The sequence below is a fragment of the Pseudophryne corroboree genome, chromosome 1 (assembly GCF_028390025.1).
Source record: "Pseudophryne corroboree isolate aPseCor3 chromosome 1, aPseCor3.hap2, whole genome shotgun sequence".
NCBI classification, from domain to species: domain Eukaryota; kingdom Metazoa; phylum Chordata; class Amphibia; order Anura; family Myobatrachidae; genus Pseudophryne; species Pseudophryne corroboree.
This window is the reverse complement of record NC_086444.1, coordinates 171,143,731-171,165,561: the sequence shown is the minus strand read 5'-3', so window position 1 is coordinate 171,165,561 and position 21,831 is coordinate 171,143,731. Positions and strand designations below refer to the sequence as shown.

Here is a 21,831-nt window from a genome sequence, read left to right as displayed (position 1 = left end):
ACTTGGATGGGATGAGGAGGGGGGGCCGAAGCATTTTGTCGAACCTGGGCCCACCGCTCGCTAGTTCCGCCACTGGCTATAAGTTTGTACAAAACTTAATAAAACATATACTGTATTGCAAGAAAAAAAAAGTAGGCAAGCATCCTGTATTCTGTCAGTATTCATTATAATGGTTTCCCCTTCTTTTTAGAACGGCTGATTCGTGGCATACACAACTTTCCTTGCTTAAGTGAAATAACTATCTATTTGCTACAAAATCCTGAGGTGGTAGACCACATGCCGGATGAATTTGAAAGACTTGGCAGAATGAAAAAGATTGCCTTCGGATGCACAGGTTTTAACAGTGGATCAGTAAAATTTGGTAAGTCATAAGAAAAGCAACCATTACCACTTATTTAAAAAAAAAAAAAAAAACTTTTTGCTGTAAAACATGACTTATTTGAATTTGAATAATAATAAATGGTAGAATTTCACAGGATAGACTACGGTCACAAACTTAAATGAAAACTAGTAATGGGTGTAAGCTTGTGTGAAATGGGTGTGGCATACTTGGGTTCTTCCTTATTTCATACAAGTTATCAGCCCGCCAAACGGGAAAAACATAACAGTAATGTCAGCACCGGCAGGTGTGTGCGCCTGAACGGAGCAACACATGAATTGCTCCAATGGGCACCATCTAGTGGCCGCCGGCATGCAAAATACTTAAATTCTCCCCATAGAGCAGCGTTAGCCTTTTATTTTATAGGATGATTTGTTGATCTGGGTGGTGGAAGGTATTATTATTATTCTTTATTGCTAGGTATCAAAAAAGGTCCGCAGTAGCACACAAAGTGTTATATACAGTACTACGTTATGTACACTACTACCATGTGTACAGTACTACCATAGGCAGATCCAGGAAGGAGGGGGGGGGGGCACTAGAGCCCATGCCCCCCTGTCGTTTCTGATGACTTCTTTTTTTCAAAAGGAGAACAGCAGCAGCACTACTGCTATTTCCGTCAGTCGTATTTGATAAAAGAGCCGGCAGGCACTAGGATCCGCCGCGGCTTTAACAATAAGTCCATGTGGTAACCAATGGGGAGGCTGGAGCTGCAGCTCCAGCCTCCCCCTGCTCACACCGCAACCTACTTTCCCCACTGCCAGCCGGCCAGAGTCCAGCCCAGGCGCGGGGTTCAAATGCCTGCATCCCGTGAACATTTTGCATTCTCTACTGTGCTAGAGACTTGTGATAATACCAGTGAAATGAACTGTATTGCGGCAGGAACTAACCCTTCTTTTCCTCCGGGAACCCCTGCTGATCCGCACAACATTAATGCCAATGTATGTGATGCTGAGAATGTTACCAACCTGTGTGTACTAGAAAATAACTCTTTGTCATTACACATGGCTGAATCTATTCTGTCAGAAAGTGCATGCCCTGATATACAGTTGTGTGGGGTGCAGTTAGCAGATTATGTTCCACCTGTATCAGTAGTTGGGTTGAAGGCTCTATGCAACAATGTGTCCCGTGCCACCCTGATTAACGTGATAGGATGTAACCCTGTCTGTTCACAGGCATCTTACCACAAGGTGGGGATAGGGGACCCTGTTCCCATATGTGTGCTACCCAACCTGCCTAAGAGTGAGGTACTTGAAACTGGTTTGGGGCAAACGCACTCCACCTACATGAATGATGGTGATGTCATTACTGATGCTGCAACGTTGCCAGCTTTTCTTGCTATCACCAATCTCCCTCAGGTCCCGGGTGATCCGGATAACATGCCAATGTCTATGTGTAGGGACAAAGAAATTACTCCCTGTATTGTTGAGACAGCTCAGGTTGATTTGCAGGTAGAGCGTGACCACGATGAAATGCAAATGTTTATGTGTCAGGGGAGTACAGGGAATCCAGGTGTTGAGGAAAATGTTCAAATTGATTTGCAGGTACTGAGGGGCCCTAAAAACAGGCAAACGTCTATGTATAAAAGAAGGGCAATGATTCCTTGTATTGATGATAATACTGTGTTGAATACTGTATGTAATACCACGCCTGGGGTAGCAGTAATGACACGCAGTGCAGCAGCACAGAAAAGCTGTGATTTAACACCTGCCAGTGGGGAGGGTGACTCAAAAGCCAGAGATCCCCCGCCGCCCCCCTCCCTCCCTACGAAAGTTGCAAGCTCAGATACTGGCCTCGGGAAGGGAGTCAATGAGGATGATGTATTGTCTTGTATCCGTGTTACCAGTACTTCTGATGATGCATGTATCAATGTAGGAAATAATGTGTCTGTCGGGGGTGCTGCCAGCATGTTAGGTACCAGGGTTGTGTCAGAGAAGGGGGCTGTGCCAACAGCTGAGGAGAAGGGAGAGACACATGTTGCCGTCCCTCCTTCTCAGACCCCCCTTCCTGTACTGCTCTTGCATGCAGACCCCCCAGCAGGGATTTCCATATACTGAGGCTTCAGTGGAAAACTTACTTCTCCAGGCTGAACAGAGAGCTAGTCCCAATACAGCACAAGGGCAGGAAGAAATTGTTTGGGAGAAGTGTCTAGGTGTATTTTCCCCGGTATGTGTTAAAGAGGAAATTTCTCCCCATTGTGGTACCACTAGACCCACCGAGTTACAGACACCTGGGAATGATGTGGACACACTGTATAAAGATGTGCCTGATGTGAGGTGTGACCTAGCTATAGGTACCCAGCAGAGGGCAATGCAGAAGGGCTGCACATTAACCCTTGGAAAGGAATCAAAAAGTGTTTCTGCTGATAAGAGACTGTCTCCTTTACACTTAGCAATGAAAGTAGAAAACTTATCAGTGCCAGGAATGGCTGTGCCTGACATAGGCACTGATGTATGTAAAAAGTGTGAAATTGTGTTTAATCAGAATGAGAATCCCCATCTACAAGTGCCAGGTGATCAGATGAACAAAAGGTTTGGACAGGAGTGTGATGCAATTCCTGCCATGCAAACCTCCCTCTGTCCTGACAGAGAGCAGCCAGGGAGGGGTGGGCCACAGTCAGAAGCTGCAGAACCTCTGAGGGCGAGGGCCTATCAACCTTCTCCTGAGGCTGAGCCAGGAAAGGAACCTGTTACTCTCTCTCTCCAGGTGTAGGTAACAGGAGTGTAGAAGTATACAGTGGTTATTAACAGAGGTTGTGTATGGAGGTGGGCGACCCCAGTCTTGTGGAGATGGGGCAGAGTGACAAAGGCCGTAGCTGTGACGCAGCTATAACACATACACTAACAGCAGAGATAGCAACACAGGGAGCACCGTGTACGAAAGAGTGTGTTCCATCACAAAACACATATTTGCCCACTATACCAAGGAAGGGCAACGAGCTGATCCTGACTTAGCATCTGTAAGGACACAGATCAGTCAGACAGGCAGGGGAGATACATCAGGAAGACTTTATCTCAGAAAGGGACATTTAGGTGAGGATCCCAATGTCCCAGGTACACCTCAAATGACGTGCAGGGAAACCTGTCAAGAGCATCCTGTAGGGAAAGATGCCCCGACCTCAGGGCCCACGTGGGTGAGGGGCAGGCCACCATATCAGGAAAGGGCACAAGGTGAGATTATGTGGGAGAAGAACATAGTCACCTGTCCCACCGTGAGCATTAATCATGAGAGTACTCCCGTTGGTAATATATTCACCCATGTAGAGTTGAAAGTACCAGGGGATCATGTGAATCAAATGTGTAAAAATGTGTCTGATGTCGGTCAGAGTAAACTTAATAGATTGTCTGGAGACAATAGGAAACCCCTGAGATGGAGTCTCACCTTGCAGCAGTATACCTTTACCATCCAGCACAGAAAGGGTTCTCAACACACTAATACAGATGGTTTATCACGGCAAGGTGAACAAGTGGTCAGTAGCGCAGCAATGAGTCGGTGACGTGGGTCACCGGCCCTTGTGCACCATTTGCCGGGGTACGAGTCATATTTAAATACAGAAAGGAGAATCACAAATTATATGTGATCTAAGGTGTTTTCAAGTGACTGTATATATATATAATTTTGTATTCTTTTCAGCCGAGATGTGACAACATGGCTGACAGGCAATATCCTGCATTTGACCCCAATAGGCCAGGCTGGGGGAGATCTGCAGACTGTTATGAGCCACGGCTGTGGCTCATTCCTGTTTTGCAGTTTTGTTCTGTATTTCATGTTATACTTCTGTTTATGTTCCCCGTGGGTGTCATGGGGTGCTCGGAGCTCACCCTTAAGGAGGGGATACTGTTATGAACCACAGGTAGTGGTTCATTCCTATTTTATGTTATAAAGTTGTCTTGCATGCCAGGATTTCCTGTTGCTCTGTTTTAGAATACTCTTGTCTGCTGCCGCTGGTGAGTCTGTGTAATTGCAGCTTGTTCCCTTGTGTTCAGCCTCACCTGGCTGCTAATTGCATCTGGTCAGTTTGGAATCATGCAACAAGGCAGCTGCATGGGATTATTAATTAGGCCTCTCTGTTATATGCTGGCTGTTTGCAATTCACAGATGCTGGTGATATTTCTGGGTTTTCAGTCTGCTTGAGTTCTGAGCTTGGTTCCTGAGCTTCCTGTGTCGATTCCTGTGTCAGTCCCTGTGTCGATTCCTACGTCTGATCCCGTGTCCTGCCGTGAGGCGTTCCTGTCCTGAGGTCCAGTACCTTTGCCTGTGCAAGTTTCTGGCTTCTTGGTGTCCACCGGTCTGTCGTTTGGGATTCTGCCTGTCCTCCAGTTCTGAGAGTCTGTGTCAGCAGCATTGGGAGTTCCTGTCCGTTTGCCAGTATTCGTACCGGTTCCGTGAGTAGCGGCACGGCCGCGTCCGTCGGCCTAGGCCGCTGTATTCCCTTATTATTTCTGTCACTGGTGTTTTGCAGAGGGTTCTGCTTATGCTGTCACCGCCGGTACACAAAAGTATTGTGTCGGCGTGTGGTCAGCATTTCCTTTGTTGTTCTTTTCCTTTGGCGGCAAGCCGCACATACTTTGGTTTTAGGTTTGTTATTAGCCCCTGGCCTTGTTGTTTAGTCAGAGGGCCCCTTGTTATCACCCTGTCTCGGTTCACTCTTTGTCTCTCATTAAGACCTGAGGGGGCATCGAAGTTGGGCAGACGTAATCCGCCCTTCAAACGCGGCTGCCATGGGCTCAAGCAACCATAGTCTCGCAAGAGTGTACTGACAGCACGGGTGAGACAACGGAGATAGGGCGCCAGGGGCTATTCCCTTTCCATTCCCCTTTCCCAGCATTACGTCCTGGTGCTCTGGACTTGCTTCATAACATCTCCCTTGTTCTGAGCACCAGGAACCTAACATTATCACCAGCCATACCACAAAAAAAGAAATAAAACTTTTTTCTTTTTTGGCCCAGTCCAGTGTCTAGTCTAGAATCCAGTCCTGTCTAGAATTCAGTGTGCAGAATCCAATCCGGTGTTTAGAATCCAGTCCTTTCTAGAATTCGGTGTTTAGAATCCAGTCCAGTGTTAGAATCCAGTCTTGTCTAGAATCCGGTGTTTAGAATCCAGTCCGGTGTTTAGAATCCAGTCCAGTGTTTAGAATCCAGTCCAGTGTTTAGAATCCAGTCCAGTGTTTAGAATCCAGTCCGGTGTTTAGAATCCAGTCCGGTGTTTAGAATCCAGTCCGGTGTTTAAAAAAAAAAAAAAAAAAGTCTTGTTTTGTTTAGCAAAATTTAGTCTTGCCTTGTCTTGCCTTGCCTTGCCTTGTCTTGTCTTGTCTAGTTTTAAATCCTCCTATGTCTACTATGCAAGCCCTGCAGGCATCTCTCGCAGCCCTGAACTCTGTATTCAGTGCTTTGAGACCAGAGCGACTAGAAGTTTTGCAGCAATCCCTAAAGCAACTGCAAAACCTACTGACTAAAATCTTGCTCATCTTGCCAGAAGTCGTTGAGAGTACGTCTATCTCTAAAGAGACTCTTGTTCACAGTATGGTGACAAGAGAATCCTCTGGTTTAATTGAAGAGAAAAGATTTAAAAGTTTTCTGCGGCCCAGGCTCTCAGAAGAGGAGCGTCTGCGTCGCAGAAACTTAAACTTGTGCCTATATTGTGGGGGTTTAGGCCACTATCTGCAGACCTGTGAGTTGCGCAAGCCAAAGTGTGGTGACGAGTCTTGCCCTCTGGCCAAGTTGAGTCAGGATACAAGACCTACTCCTGTCTCTACTGTGGCAGAGGTACTTGTCACACAACCCACACTAAAAAGCTCTCTGTCCTATAATTGGGGTCCTTGGGCAAGGGAGCCCCATTATAGATTCAGGAATCAAAAAAGAATGTTTTTCTCCTCTCTTGAGGTTCCTGTGGAAGCGGAGTTGCAAGCCCCTGGAGTGGTGCCCGTAGCCCAGGGTCCTGGAGTGGTGCCCGTAGCCCAGGGTCCTGGAGCGGTGCCCGATGCCCAGGGTCCTGGAGCGGTGCCCGATGCCCAGAGTGCTGGAGCGGTGCCCGATGCCCAGAGTGCTGGAGCGGTGCCCGATGCCCAGAGTGCTGGAGCGGTGCCCGATGCCCAGAGTGCTGGAGCGGTGCCCGATGCCCAGAGTGCTGGAGCGGTGCCCGATGCCCAGAGTGCTGGAGCGGTACCCGATGCCCAGAGTGCTGGAGCGGTACCCGATGCCCAGAGTGCTGGAGCGGTACCCGATGCCCAGAGTGCTGGAGCGGTACCCGATGCCCAGAGTGCTGGAGCGGTACCCGATGCCCAGAGTGCTGGAGCGGTACCCGATGCCCAGAGTGCTGGAGCGGTACCCGATGCCCAGAGTGCTGGAGCGGTACCCGATGCCCTAGCTTATAGAGGGACATCAAATATTATAGTTCAGGTGTCCATACCGGAAGGGGTCTCAGAAGCTGTCACCCCAGGTAGGGACTTGAAAAGCGCAACCCAAGAAAGGGTCTCTAAAACCATAGTTCTTGAAGGGAACTCGAGAAGCAAAACCCCAGAAGGGATCTTTGAAGTAATATCCCCAAGTGGGGTCTCGAGAGACGCAGCCCCAAAGAAGGGTCTAGAAGTCGCTTCCCCAGGAAAGAACTTAAGAAGCATAGCATTAGTGGAGGATCTGAACGTTATTGCTTCAGCAAAAGTCCCGGAAGTCATAGTCCCGGGAGAACTTTCGATAATTATCGACTCAGAGAGGGAGGCCGATGGCCCGATCCCAGTCAGGGAGGCCAACGGCCCGGTCCCAGTAAAAGAATCCGAGGTGCTGGCCCCAGCGGGGTTCCTGGAGGCCACTGCCCCAGCGGGATTCTCGGAGGCCACTGCCCCAGCGGGGTTCCCGGAGGCCACTGCCCCAGCGGGGTTCCCGGAGGCCACTGCCCCAGCGGGGTTCCCGGAGGCCACTGCCCCAGCGGGGTTCCCGGAGGCCACTGCCCCAGCGGGGTTCCCGGAGGCCACTGCCCCGGGTGGGGTTCAGAAAGTCACTGCCCCGGGTGGGGTTCAGAAAGTCACTGCCCCGGGTGGGGTTCAGAAAGTCACTGCCCCGGGTGGGGTTCAGAGAGTCTCAGCCTCGAGTAAGGTCAATAGTGACCAGGTCCTAGCAAAGCACTCCAGTCAGTCAGATGAGAAGGAAACAGATCCTGACTCTGATATCTCAACATCCATAACCTTTGATGGGGACTTCTCCCAATTTCTGGCGCTTTTCAAACACTATTACACTATTATGTTGTCTAGACCATTTCTGGGCATCACTTCAGAAAACCTTGGGCTCTATCTGATTTATTCTTTTAGAGGAGAGCCTTCTGAGTGGGCGACCAGTCTAATGAAAGCTGAAGATCCCATTCTTCAGGATCCCCTAGCATTCTGTGATGCAATTGTTAAAAGATACGGTTCCAAAGAAATTGGTTCAGGTTCCTTTAAGTCACCCGTCTTGTCTGCTGAGAGTCCACCAAATACTGTAAACTCTGCACAAGAGTCCCAGCCCGTTGTTTTGACTGCAGGATGTGCTTTTTTGACTTCTTCTAATAATAGTACTTTACCAGAAAGTTCAGCTCCCAAGGGTAAGAGACCTGTCTCTGATTTGAACGCAGCCTTGCTGGGTGGTACCATCAGTTCAGACAATGTTTGGGGAATTACCTTGGTCAGACCTAAAGAGCTTTGTAAAAAGAAGAAGAAGAAAAAGAAATAATTTTTGACTCTTGCCTTGATTAAAAAAAAAGAGATTTTTTTTTTTCCTTGTCTTGTGTCCAGTGGCCACCATCAAGGGGAGGGCACTGTTACAAGTTGTTGCTACAACTTGTTTTTTTTTTTTGTTTTCTTGTCTGTTAGACCAGTGTGTCAGGTTTTTTTTTTTGTATCCCTTGTTCTGGATAGTCTGAATTTTGGGGTCTTTTGACCCCTCCTCAAGGGGGGGGTAATGTTATGAGCCACGGCTGTGGCTCATTCCTGTTTTGCAGTTTTGTTCTGTATTTCATGTTATACTTCTGTTTATGTTCCCCGTGGGTGTCATGGGGTGCTCGGAGCTCACCCTTAAGGAGGGGATACTGTTATGAACCACAGGTAGTGGTTCATTCCTATTTTATGTTATAAAGTTGTCTTGCATGCCAGGATTTCCTGTTGCTCTGTTTTAGAATACTCTTGTCTGCTGCCTCTGGTGAGTCTGTGTAATTGCAGCTTGTTCCCTTGTGTTCAGCCTCACCTGGCTGCTAATTGCATCTGGTCAGTTTGGAATCATGCAACAAGGCAGCTGCATGGGATTATTAATTAGGCCTCTCTGTTATATGCTGGCTGTTTGCAATTCACAGATGCTGGTGATATTTCTGGGTTTTCAGTCTGCTTGAGTTCTGAGCTTGGTTCCTGAGCTTCCTGTGTCGATTCCTGTGTCAGTCCCTGTGTCGATTCCTACGTCTGATCCCATGTCCTGCCGTGAGGCGTTCCTGTCCTGAGGTCCAGTACCTTTGCCTGTGCAAGTTTCTGGCTTCTTGGTGTCCACCGGTCTGTCGTTTGGGATTCTGCCTGTCCTCCAGTTCTGAGAGTCTGTGTCAGCAGCATTGGGAGTTCCTGTCCGTTTGCCAGTATTCGTACCGGTTCCGTGAGTAGCGGCACGGCCGCGTCCGTCGGCCTAGGCCGCTGTATTCCCTTATTATTTCTGTCACTGGTGTTTTGCAGAGGGTTCTGCTTATGCTGTCACCGCCGGTACACAAAAGTATTGTGTCGGCGTGTGGTCAGCATTTCCTTTGTTGTTCTTTTCCTTTGGCGGCAAGCCGCACATACTTTGGTTTTAGGTTTGTTAGTAGCCCCTGGCCTTGTTGTTTAGTCAGAGGGCCCCTTGTTATCACCCTGTCTCGGTTCACTCTTTGTCTCTCATTAAGACCTGAGGGGGCATCGAAGTTGGGCAGACGTAATCCGCCCTTCAAACGCGGCTGCCATGGGCTCAAGCAACCATAGTCTCACAAGAGTGTACTGACAGCACGGGTGAGACAACGGAGATAGGGCGCCAGGGGCTATTCCCTTTCCATTCCCCTTTCCCAGCATTACGTCCTGGTGCTCTGGACTCGCTTCATAACATCTCCCTTGTTCTGAGCACCAGGAACCTAACATTATCACCAGCCATACCACAAAAAAGAAATAAAACTTTTTTCTTTTTTGGCCCAGTCCAGTGTCTAGTCTAGAATCCAGTCCTGTCTAGAATTCAGTGTGCAGAATCCAATCCGGTGTTTAGAATCCAGTCCTTTCTAGAATTCGGTGTTTAGAATCCAGTCCAGTGTTAGAATCCAGTCCAGTGTTTAGAATCCAGTCCGGTGTTTAGAATCCAGTCCGGTGTTTAGAATCCAGTCCGGTGTTTAAAAAAAAAAAAAAAGTCTTGTTTTGTTTAGCAAAATTTAGTCTTGCCTTGTCTTGCCTTGCCTTGCCTTGTCTTGTCTTGTCTAGTTTTAAATCCTCCTATGTCTACTATGCAAGCCCTGCAGGCATCTCTCGCAGCCCTGAACTCTGTATTCAGTGCTTTGAGACCAGAGCGACTAGAAGTTTTGCAGCAATCCCTAAAGCAACTGCAAAACCTACTGACTAAAATCTTGCTCATCTTGCCAGAAGTCGTTGAGAGTACGTCTATCTCTAAAGAGACTCTTGTTCACAGTATGGTGACAAGAGAATCCTCTGGTTTAATTGAAGAGAAAAGATTTAAAAGTTTTCTGCGGCCCAGGCTCTCAGAAGAGGAGCGTCTGCGTCGCAGAAACTTAAACTTGTGCCTATATTGTGGGGGTTTAGGCCACTATCTGCAGACCTGTGAGTTGCGCAAGCCAAAGTGTGGTGACGAGTCTTGCCCTCTGGCCAAGTTGAGTCAGGATACAAGACCTACTCCTGTCTCTACTGTGGCAGAGGTACTTGTCACACAACCCACACTAAAAAGCTCTCTGTCCTATAATTGGGGTCCTTGGGCAAGGGAGCCCCATTATAGATTCAGGAATCAAAAAAGAATGTTTTTCTCCTCTCTTGAGGTTCCTGTGGAAGCGGAGTTGCAAGCCCCTGGAGCGGTGCCCGTAGCCCAGGGTCCTGGAGCGGTGCCCGTAGCCCAGGGTCCTGGAGCGGTGCCCGTAGCCCAGGGTCCTGGAGCGGTGCCCGATGCCCAGGGTCCTGGAGCGGTGCCCGATGCCCAGGGTCCTGGAGCGGTGCCCGATGCCCAGGGTCCTGGAGCGGTGCCCGATGCCCAGAGTGCTGGAGCGGTGCCCGATGCCCAGAGTGCTGGAGCGGTACCCGATGCCCAGAGTGCTGGAGCGGTACCCGATGCCCAGAGTGCTGGAGCGGTACCCGATGCCCAGAGTGCTGGAGCGGTACCCGATGCCCAGAGTGCTGGAGCGGTACCCGATGCCCAGAGTGCTGGAGCGGTACCCGATGCCCAGAGTGCTGGAGCGGTACCCGATGCCCAGAGTGCTGGAGCGGTACCCGATGCCCAGAGTGCTGGAGCGGTACCCGATGCCCAGAGTGCTGGAGCGGTACCCGATGCCCAGAGTGCTGGGGCGGTACCCGATGCCCTAGCTTATAGAGGGACATCAAATATTATAGTTCAGGTGTCCATACCGGAAGGGGTCTCAGAAGCTGTCACCCCAGGTAGGGACTTGAAAAGCGCAACCCAAGAAAGGGTCTCTAAAACCATAGTTCTTGAAGGGAACTCGAGAAGCAAAACCCCAGAAGGGATCTTTGAAGTAATATCCCCAAGTGGGGTCTCGAGAGACGCAGCCCCAAAGAAGGGTCTAGAAGTCGCTTCCCCAGGAAAGAACTTAAGAAGCATAGCATTAGTGGAGGATCTGAACGTTATTGCTTCAGCAAAAGTCCCGGAAGTCATAGTCCCGGGAGAACTTTCGATAATTATCGACTCAGAGAGGGAGGCCGATGGCCCGATCCCAGTCAGGGAGGCCAACGGCCCGGTCCCAGTAAAAGAATCCGAGGTGCTGGCCCCAGCGGGGTTCCTGGAGGCCACTGCCCCAGCGGGATTCTCGGAGGCCACTGCCCCAGCGGGGTTCCCGGAGGCCACTGCCCCAGCGGGGTTCCCGGAGGCCACTGCCCCAGCGGGGTTCCCGGAGGCCACTGCCCCAGTGGGGTTCAGGAAGTCACTGCCCCGGGTGGGGTTCAGAAAGTCACTGCCCCGGGTGGGGTTCAGAAAGTCACTGCCCCGGGTGGGGTTCAGAGAGTCTCAGCCTCGAGTAAGGTCAATAGTGACCAGGTCCTAGCAAAGCACTCCAGTCAGTCAGATGAGAAGGAAACAGATCCTGACTCTGATATCTCAACATCCATAACCTTTGATGGGGACTTCTCCCAATTTCTGGCGCTTTTCAAACACTATTACACTATTATGTTGTCTAGACCATTTCTGGGCATCACTTCAGAAAACCTTGGGCTCTATCTGATTTATTCTTTTAGAGGAGAGCCTTCTGAGTGGGCGACCAGTCTAATGAAAGCTGAAGATCCCATTCTTCAGGATCCCCTAGCATTCTGTGATGCAATTGTTAAAAGATACGGTTCCAAAGAAATTGGTTCAGGTTCCTTTAAGTCACCCGTCTTGTCTGCTGAGAGTCCACCAAATACTGTAAACTCTGCACAAGAGTCCCAGCCCGTTGTTTTGACTGCAGGATGTGCTTTTTTGACTTCTTCTAATAATAGTACTTTACCAGAAAGTTCAGCTCCCAAGGGTAAGAGACCTGTCTCTGATTTGAACGCAGCCTTGCTGGGTGGTACCATCAGTTCAGACAATGTTTGGGGAATTACCTTGGTCAGACCTAAAGAGCTTTGTAAAAAGAAGAAGAAGAAAAAGAAATAATTTTTGACTCTTGCCTTGATAAAAAAAAGAGATTTTTTTTTTTCCTTGTCTTGTGTCCAGTGGCCACCATCAAGGGGAGGGCACTGTTACAAGTTGTTGCTACAACTTGTTTTTTTTTTTTGTTTTCTTGTCTGTTAGACCAGTGTGTCAGGTTTTTTTTTTGTATCCCTTGTTCTGGATAGTCTGAATTTTGGGGTCTTTTGACCCCTCCTCAAGGGGGGGGGGTAATGTTATGAGCCACGGCTGTGGCTCATTCCTGTTTTGCAGTTTTGTTCTGTATTTCATGTTATACTTCTGTTTATGTTCCCCGTGGGTGTCATGGGGTGCTCGGAGCTCACCCTTAAGGAGGGGATACTGTTATGAACCACAGGTAGTGGTTCATTCCTATTTTATGTTATAAAGTTGTCTTGCATGCCAGGATTTCCTGTTGCTCTGTTTTAGAATACTCTTGTCTGCTGCCGCTGGTGAGTCTGTGTAATTGCAGCTTGTTCCCTTGTGTTCAGCCTCACCTGGCTGCTAATTGCATCTGGTCAGTTTGGAATCATGCAACAAGGCAGCTGCATGGGATTATTAATTAGGCCTCTCTGTTATATGCTGGCTGTTTGCAATTCACAGATGCTGGTGATATTTCTGGGTTTTCAGTCTGCTTGAGTTCTGAGCTTGGTTCCTGAGCTTCCTGTGTCGATTCCTGTGTCAGTCCCTGTGTCGATTCCTACGTCTGATCCCGTGTCCTGCCGTGAGGCGTTCCTGTCCTGAGGTCCAGTACCTTTGCCTGTGCAAGTTTCTGGCTTCTTGGTGTCCACCGGTCTGTCGTTTGGGATTCTGCCTGTCCTCCAGTTCTGAGAGTCTGTGTCAGCAGCATTGGGAGTTCCTGTCCGTTTGCCAGTATTCGTACCGGTTCCGTGAGTAGCGGCACGGCCGCGTCCGTCGGCCTAGGCCGCTGTATTCCCTTATTATTTCTGTCACTGGTGTTTTGCAGAGGGTTCTGCTTATGCTGTCACCGCCGGTACACAAAAGTATTGTGTCGGCGTGTGGTCAGCATTTCCTTTGTTGTTCTTTTCCTTTGGCGGCAAGCCGCACATACTTTGGTTTTAGGTTTGTTAGTAGCCCCTGGCCTTGTTGTTTAGTCAGAGGGCCCCTTGTTATCACCCTGTCTCGGTTCACTCTTTGTCTCTCATTAAGACCTGAGGGGGCATCGAAGTTGGGCAGACGTAATCCGCCCTTCAAACGCGGCTGCCATGGGCTCAAGCAACCATAGTCTCGCAAGAGTGTACTGACAGCACGGGTGAGACAACGGAGATAGGGCGCCAGGGGCTATTCCCTTTCCATTCCCCTTTCCCAGCATTACGTCCTGGTGCTCTGGACTCGCTTCATAACATCTCCCTTGTTCTGAGCACCAGGAACCTAACACAGACCATAAAGTTTGAGATGACATGTGCCTGACTGGACCATTGTAAAGGGGAATGACATTTCTACATCAAAAGCAGAGATTTGCAAGCTCTGGACATTGAGGGCTGATAAGGCCAATTTGTTGTTGTGTCAACAGAGGAGCTGTAAACAGACCAGGGATCCTGTTTCCTGGCTAATGTCATAAACCTCACTTTCTTTGAAAGAGATTCATATAGTACACCCCTTACCTCCCCCCTTGGCTGTTGCCAAGCACCAAGTATGTAAAACCTGGTGTAGATGTAGTCCAGCACAGAAGTGGTTAAAAATCCCAAGGGAGGGGGCCTGATGAAGCTGGAGACTATATCTGTCCCTCTCATGAAAATAGATGTTGTGACTTTTGTGGACACAGCTAGTATGCTGGAGATGACCTGAGTTATCCTGTGAAGTCCCCCACGCCAGAAATATCCAATATTCGTTTGCGTAAGTGAATTAGGGTTTCTGTAGGTTTTTATTTCCTTTTCATTTATTGAGATTGCTTTATTCTGTGTGTGTTTTTAAAATATTCCTAATAATCTTTGTAACCAAAGCTCTGAAGTATTCTTGAAATTAAAATCCTAATTTTAGTTCTGATTTCTGTTGTTCTTATGAACTCGAAGCCTGTGTATGGCTCACGCCTACCTATTTTTCTAAGTATTGCAGTGTGTGTGTGACAGGTAAAGATAAAGACGCCTGCAGCGTCCGTAATACGTTGAAAAGTCTTTGCTGGTGACAGCTGAAAGTATTTAAGTAATCCCGTGTGTCAAAAGTGACCCCGTACGTCGCATGTGGCAGTTCTCAAATTGGCATATTTGTGGAATTGGCCGGCAGCGTCGTCACAGGTGTGTTCAAACTGAAATCTAAATTGCAGTCTAAAAATAAAGCAGCCAGTATCCATTGATATGCTAATAGTCACAGGTGTGTGTATATGCACGCACCCGCTAGCTGCCTGAACATTACTGCAATAACTATGGGTATCAGGAGCATTGCTAACCCCCAGTGGTGCAAGTAGAAAAAAACATCCTAGCGGTACGGTGTGCGCGCGTGGCAAAAAATGGGTGTGTCCATATGCCACAAAGGGGTGTGGGCAGTGAAAATGGGGCTTGTCTAGTGTATACATATTCAGCCTAGTAAGTCTTTCCTTATAGTCCAGTCCTTCTAGGCCTTTAATCAATTTAGTAGCTCGCCTTTGAACACTTTCGAGTTCACTGATGTCTTCTTTATACAATGGTGACCAAAACTGAACACAATATTCCAGGTGCGGACGTACCAATGCCTTATCCAGCGGCATGATTACATCCGTGTCCCTTGTCTCAATTCCCCTTTTTATGTACGCTAGCACCTTACTTGCCTTCTTTACTGCGTTTTGACATTGTGTACGGTTATTAAGCCTATTATCAATGAATACCCCCAAATCTTTTTACAACTCTGTTTCCCCTAGGCGTTCCCCATTTAATATGTAGAATGCAAGTTTGTTTTTAGTCCCGAAATGCAAAACCTTGCATTTGTCTGTATTGAACCTCATTTTCCATTTAGACGCCCAGCGTTCAAGTTTAGATCATTCTGCAAGGACTCCACATCCAATTCTGAATTAATTACCTTACACAGTTTAGTATCATCTGCAAAGATTGACACTGTGCTTTCTAGGCCTATTTCTAGGTCATTGATAAATATGTTGAACAGTAGTGGTCCAAGTACGGACCCTTGTGGTATTCCACTGACTACTGGGGACCAGGTTGAGGCCTTCCCATTGACCACTACTCGCTGTACCCTGCTATCCAACCAGTTGCTTATCCATGTGCAAATAGTTTTTCCTAGGCCAATCTCCTTTAATTTGATCATCAGTCTCCTGTGAGGAACTGAATTGAAGGCTTTTGCAAAATCTAGGAAGATCACATCCAGGGTAACAAACAATATTGTATAAAGTGCAGCAGCAGCTGCAGGACCCTCATGTTGCAGACTTAAGTTAAGGCTGTAGTTTGAAATTGTAATGTGTCAGGTATTATTTAATATTTTAAAACTCTTTCTTATAACATAATCTAGTTTTGTGTACCACTTTTATTGTTCTTATTTGAGTATTAAATGCATGAATTATTAAACTACCCTTTCGGTTTATCTTTTGGTATACTTAAAATGGTCATTAGGACATAGAACCTGTTGTTTATTTGAATCCCACCACTGGCATTAAGCCCTCAGGCTGCACTTGATGCAGATTTCTCTTAAAGGCTTGAAAAGAAATCTGTGGTAAGTAAGGCTTTCTGCCCTTATCACGGGTGCCTCAAATACATTAACCCATAGCTCCGGGCACTTATCCTGGAATCTATGGTTTAACGTGCATTAGCTAAGGATTTACCATGGAAGGAAAAGGATTTGTAATTGAATTGCTCCTGGCAGAAGAGTCAGGGGCTACAACCCTGCACTGATTATCCCTGAGTGATAATTAGTGCTGCTAATTGAATCTGGTTCATATGCTTAGTATATTGTAACCAATTCTGTGCATTCTGTGATTTAGAACATGTTTATTACCAATACTAGCTGGAAAACTATGACGATTGTGATACGGATATTCAGCATAAGTACTGATCAATCATTCATCACCCTTGATACATAACTTTAGTTGGCAGTCACTGTGTCGACAGTGAATATGCCAACATAGTTACTGTCGATAATATGACGTCTTCCCTTCCCCCCTTTGGTGACCGCTAAATTGTATGCAACAAGGAGTCACCAGGACCATATCACCCTATCAGTTCCCAGCACAGGGAAGGCGATGGTCTTGTTTTTGTCCATTTAAATATTCCCAGAACAAATACTGATTACAAGTCAAACTCTAAAAGCAAAGGGAAAGAATACACTGATCTCAACAAGCTACATCTGCCAGATCTGGTCAAACACTTGAGCTCTCGAGGCTTCCACTCTAGAATCCTTCAACAGACTCCAGACTTACCTGTTTATTCAATCATTTCACTAATGTCCATTTAACTCCTTAAACCACCCCCCAAAAAAAACACACACACAAAAAAACCCAACAACCAAAATGCTTAATTCTCTTTTCTGTTAATGTCCAAATGTGTGTTTACACTGCGCTCAACCCCGATTTCTAGTTAACAATGTATATATATGTATAAACAAATAATGCACTGTTTGAATACGTTGCACAATTAACATTTATTATATTGCAATATAAGTTGTTAGTAACGAAGTTCTGAAACTCTGTTATAATAAATTGTCCAAACTGAGCATATTGAGCATGCTGTGCTGTGCTGGGTTTAATTAAGTAATAAACTGAATGTCCAGGGGCACAGTACCTCTTGGGGATGTTGTTTGAAAAAAAGGGAAGAAGAAAAAAAGTCTGTTTGTTTAAAATCCAGACTGCGGCGTCCCGCTGGTCTGTATATGAATTAATGCACTTATAGGATGTATGCCTTATTGGAAGCTTTAGACAGTTTTGGAGGATAAAATCAAAGAAGAGAGACTCCGGACTGGCTTTTCCCCCTGGCTCCTGTCACCGGCACTGTGACTGTGTTCAGTCACACGCCGGAGACCGGTCAGCCTGGTGATAAAGCTAAATATTTATCTTATATAATACCCTTTTTGAGGTCTAAGAACACCGTACGCTATTTACGTATGGAGTACCGTAAGGGTACGCACGTTGCGTAACAATCGCTTAGCCGTAGTCGAGACGCTCAAGCGTCACGTTCGCTCACGGCCAAGAGATCACAGGCAGGCACGCTATTGGCTGCCGACTAACGTAATGATTCGCTATAGCGTAGCGGACGCTCGGGACCACGAGGAGATCACCAGCGGCGCTGACGCTCACAATGTTAAACCTTTATATCTAAACCATAAACAGTGTATTATGCAGTAAGACCTTAGTGTAGTGATAGAGTGTAAATGCAGCACAGTATAACCTTATTAACTTAAAAGCTGTTCGAGCGTCACCGACGCTCTGAGAATACTTAACACTATAAGAAATACACAGATACCGTGCTTAGGGTCCAACGCCTTATATATATATTATGAATGTTATACTTGCAAAAGAATTAATACAATACAAGTCATACACTACAATATAACATAGACTAACTAACCAGATAACTACACGGGAAATACAATACAATACAATTACGTTTTAAGGGAAAAATAAGAGAGAAAGAGGAGAAGAGAGAGAGAGAGAGAAATGGCTCACAATAACAGTAAGATCAATATGATTGCGGAGAAAACTTACGCACAAAGGGGAACGATCGCATGCGCCTCTGGACATCCAGCTCCCGATTATCAGCAATGAGAACCGTTGAAGAGTGAGCTGGATGTGATCGGCTTGTCTATTTATGCCCCACACACAATACAATTCAATGGTCCCTACAATCTCATTGTTCATTGGACACAGGAATTCCTCCTCGCATTATAACAAAAGGTCATAGGTTGATTCATACAGGTGGGCTGTGACAATTTCCAACTGCTCAGGTGGGTGGGAAACTAGGTTTCCCGCCGCATGGATAAGTAAGTGCAAATAATAGTAAATGGACATAAACTTCTTATGTCCATAACTATTCGCACGAGCGATTAATCCGCTCCAAACCAACACCGGAATATTGCTAATTAAATACTCTTCCGATGGATACTAAACATCACTGTATGACCCCTGTTGGACCCTTCGTACAATACAAAGAGGGATCTCTCTGTCCAGGAACATGCTACATTAACTAAACTTTCAGAATCTATCAAAGGGACCATGATCTACAAAATACATTATATAGTGAAAATATGTAACGATTGAGTCGCACGCTATGATCACATAAACTCTACCGTAAATGCGCACATCGTGCGCCTGCGGGTGCACGCGACAGCGAGTATGCGCACGCACGGGAGAGTGTACGCATGCGCAGCACGGACCTGTATGAGGTGCAAATATGGTAGTGTGCATAGAGATATTTTTCTGACTTTGACAGTCCACCCTTTGGCAGTCAACAATAACTGCCACCTTCTAAAACATTTCAAAAAGAGAAAAATATATGTCAGGGGTTAATACATTTCCATGGTTGGGTAAGGGAGGAGAGAGGAGAAGGTGTGAAGAGGGTATGACCTAGTGAGATAGCGGAAGCATGTGTGTATGAATCCATGTTTGGGGGGGTCGTGTATCATCGTGCCGTACGTGTTGTACATCAAGCTTCGAGGTATTGCGAAGTATACATTTGAATTCCTTCTTATCCCGTGGTACGGGTCTGTGGATGGGCTGTCAAACTTTACCGAGCTCTTTTCGGCTGTGGTTGTAACAAAATGGGGAGCACATTTTAGTTGATGATACATGAATGGGGGAATATGTGATTGCTGATATCTGTGCCTGTATTCCCTATCGACTATGTGTGTAATTACCTGAAGGTTGTAGAGATGAAGAAAAGACATAATTACGGTAAATGCAGTGGTATTCTATGTCAGGTTAATGTACATTTGTCGGTTGAGGTCTTGTTCGGTGTCTGTTGATTGCAGTCTTCTTTGTGCTTTTGCCCATAAGGTGCGAGCAAAAACTTTGTCAATGTCCATAGATTTACAAAAGTGTTGGGCTAGCGTAATTTTAAAATTTCTAGGGAAACTGGGGATCTATGGCATAGTTCATCAAAAATCTGTGTATAAGGTTGTCAAAACTTCTTCTTTAATCCATCTGTTGTCTGTATATCGGCTCATCAAATTCCTCGTCCAAGTGGGTCTTTTTACCTCGGAGGAAAACGGAAAAACAGGTGAAAGAAACGGACCGTAGAAATCGCATTTTCATCACATCATTGTTTCTACATTTGGGTCATAAATCAAATCCATTGGAATTACAATTTCCTCACTCCTTAAACTCATCACCCTGGTACTTCGTTTACACTTCGTTAAAGCCTGACCGCATCTAAATATCAAGCCAATCGTTATGATAACACCTAAGATACATAGGAGAAACTTCCCAACATCCATTATGACTCCTTGAGCCCATTCTCCTAAACCAGAGAACCAATTTCGCGGGTTCAACCATGACACCCAACCAGTCAGCTCATTACCTACAGCAGCAAGAGTGAGATTGTGTCTCCTGCGAAATTCCCACTTCAGTTGGAGAATATCGTCCATCTTTTGGTCTATGACCTCGACCGGGTCCTCGGTACTATTTGTAATATATGTGCAACATTTCACGCCGTACTGCGTTGCCAGTGTGACACAATAGCCACCTGTCACTGCCGTGAGATAATTGAGAATCATTCTATGCTGAACCAGTTCTGTTTTATAAGCTTGAAGTTCTCTTCCAGTATACCTAAACGTGTCATCATACATTTCTGTGATATTGTCTAACAAATTTGCGAGCGCAGATATGTATTTATAATTCAACACTCCTCTGGCGGTGCGAGTGATGTCTAACGCGATTAGAAACTGAATCCCGGTGGATTCATGGATCATGTCAGAGGCCGGATGCTCTGTTCTTTCTATCAGGTGCCGTTTAACTACGTGCTCGTAATGGGTGTGAGTATAAGGAGCTTGGGCAACACGGTGTATATCTTTCATTTTGGCATGTGATACAGTCATTACTTCAGGCAATACTTTTCCAATATAACACAATCCTTCAGAGTTTGGGGCAAGCCACTTATACGCCTTCCTCCCGCATATGAAATATGCATCATCGGGGAGAACATATGGGACGGAGTAAGACATAACCATATTACACATCCTCCATGTGAAATCTCCTACCCCTAATTCTCCCATTTGTTTAGTACATGTATCAGTTTGTACGATATGTGCGCAGTATCCTGGTGATACCTCTCCAACTCTCGTAATCCTACTTCCTAGGGTATACCTATATCGGAAAGATTTTTCTCTACTGGCTATGTGGCGTATAAGCTCTGTATCTGTCGGCATTCTATCTGCTCTATATGAAAAGGTCATGGTTTGGTTACTCCATGACACTTCCCAATTTCCCGGCTTTCGGGGATTGGAAATGTTAAAACATATGAGGGATCTATCCACATGATATTGGTGGAGCTTCAAACTAGGAGGACTGGAGATATTAAACCTCCTGTCCACCGGCCTCCCACCACTTAGCTCAAGTACCTCCTCTATCGTTAAAGGAAATGGTACTAGTCCTGATTTGCTATGACCTTGAGGTACTTGAGAGCATACCCAACAATCTGTTTGATTTAGCACACTACCCACTAAGGAGTGATAGTCACTCAAGGGATGCCGGTCCATGTGGATATTAAAACTGGATTGGCATTTCTTGATGCATCCATCCTCAACTACATTGTCACAGAGCCTACAGATACAGTTTTCTTCAGCTAACAATCCTTCACAATTCCTTCTATGGTCAATGCTATCGGATCGTTTTCTGATACTCGCCTTTGCTTGTTGATTATGTTATTCTCGGAAAACTACGCCTCCATCTCTGTCATCAGAACCCATTCCAGAACCTCTCTCGACCTCCATGGTACTCTCGCCGGAACAGACTGCTCTGGTCAACGTCATGGTCAACAGGAAAATCCATATCACAGTCTCTTGTGGCAAGTCCATCTTACAGGAGGAGAAAAGAAGAAATTTGTAATGGGGTACAGAAAAACAGTTTGAGGGGGAGAGAAACTTGTTACGATAATTAAGTTCTCTAGTCTTGTTGTTCTTCTTTTTCTGCTGTCATCTCAAAGGTGCTGTCTCTCAGTCTTCCAAACGAACATTCCGGTGATGCAATATTTCTTCCAAACCAGCGATCTTTCTGTAAGGAGCAAAAATCTTGCATTACCATTTGTCTAGCTGATGTATGACATACCATCTTTAAACCATGAAAACATGAGTGAGAAGAGAGGAAAATAAAAAAAAAGAGAGAGAACAATTCATATGCATATATATATATTACATAAATCAACAATAACCAGCAATAGGAAAAGAGAAAAAAAACATTTTTCGAACATTTTTTTTTTAAACATTGTCAGATCATCAGGCTGTCATATCTACATGTCCAATGGTTTCCTTGCGCAGTCCCTCCCCACCAGCACCTGCATTACTCCACTGTCTGTATCTGGCCAGGATACATTGATGCGGATAGGTCATGCTGGGGTTTGGTAGACTTCTGCAAAGACCAAGCGGATATGCAATGTTTGAGTCCTTACTAATAATCGTCAGAGATGGGGAGAGAGAGAGAAAAAAAACATTTTTCACAAATACATTTACAACGTTTCACCTTGTCAT

At 46.3% G+C, this 21,831-nt stretch overlaps 1 protein-coding gene across 1 annotated transcript in view; it reads left to right on the top strand.

The window, feature by feature from the left end:
• The window catches only part of LOC134892612 (baculoviral IAP repeat-containing protein 1-like), a 177,773-nt gene that overhangs the window by 122,398 nt on the left and 33,544 nt on the right, over nt 1-21,831 (top strand). Inside the window, exon 7 of the mRNA XM_063913627.1 lies at nt 191-361. Within this exon, the coding sequence (XP_063769697.1) occupies nt 191-361 (171 nt within the window). The remainder of the gene's footprint in view (nt 1-190; nt 362-21,831) is intronic.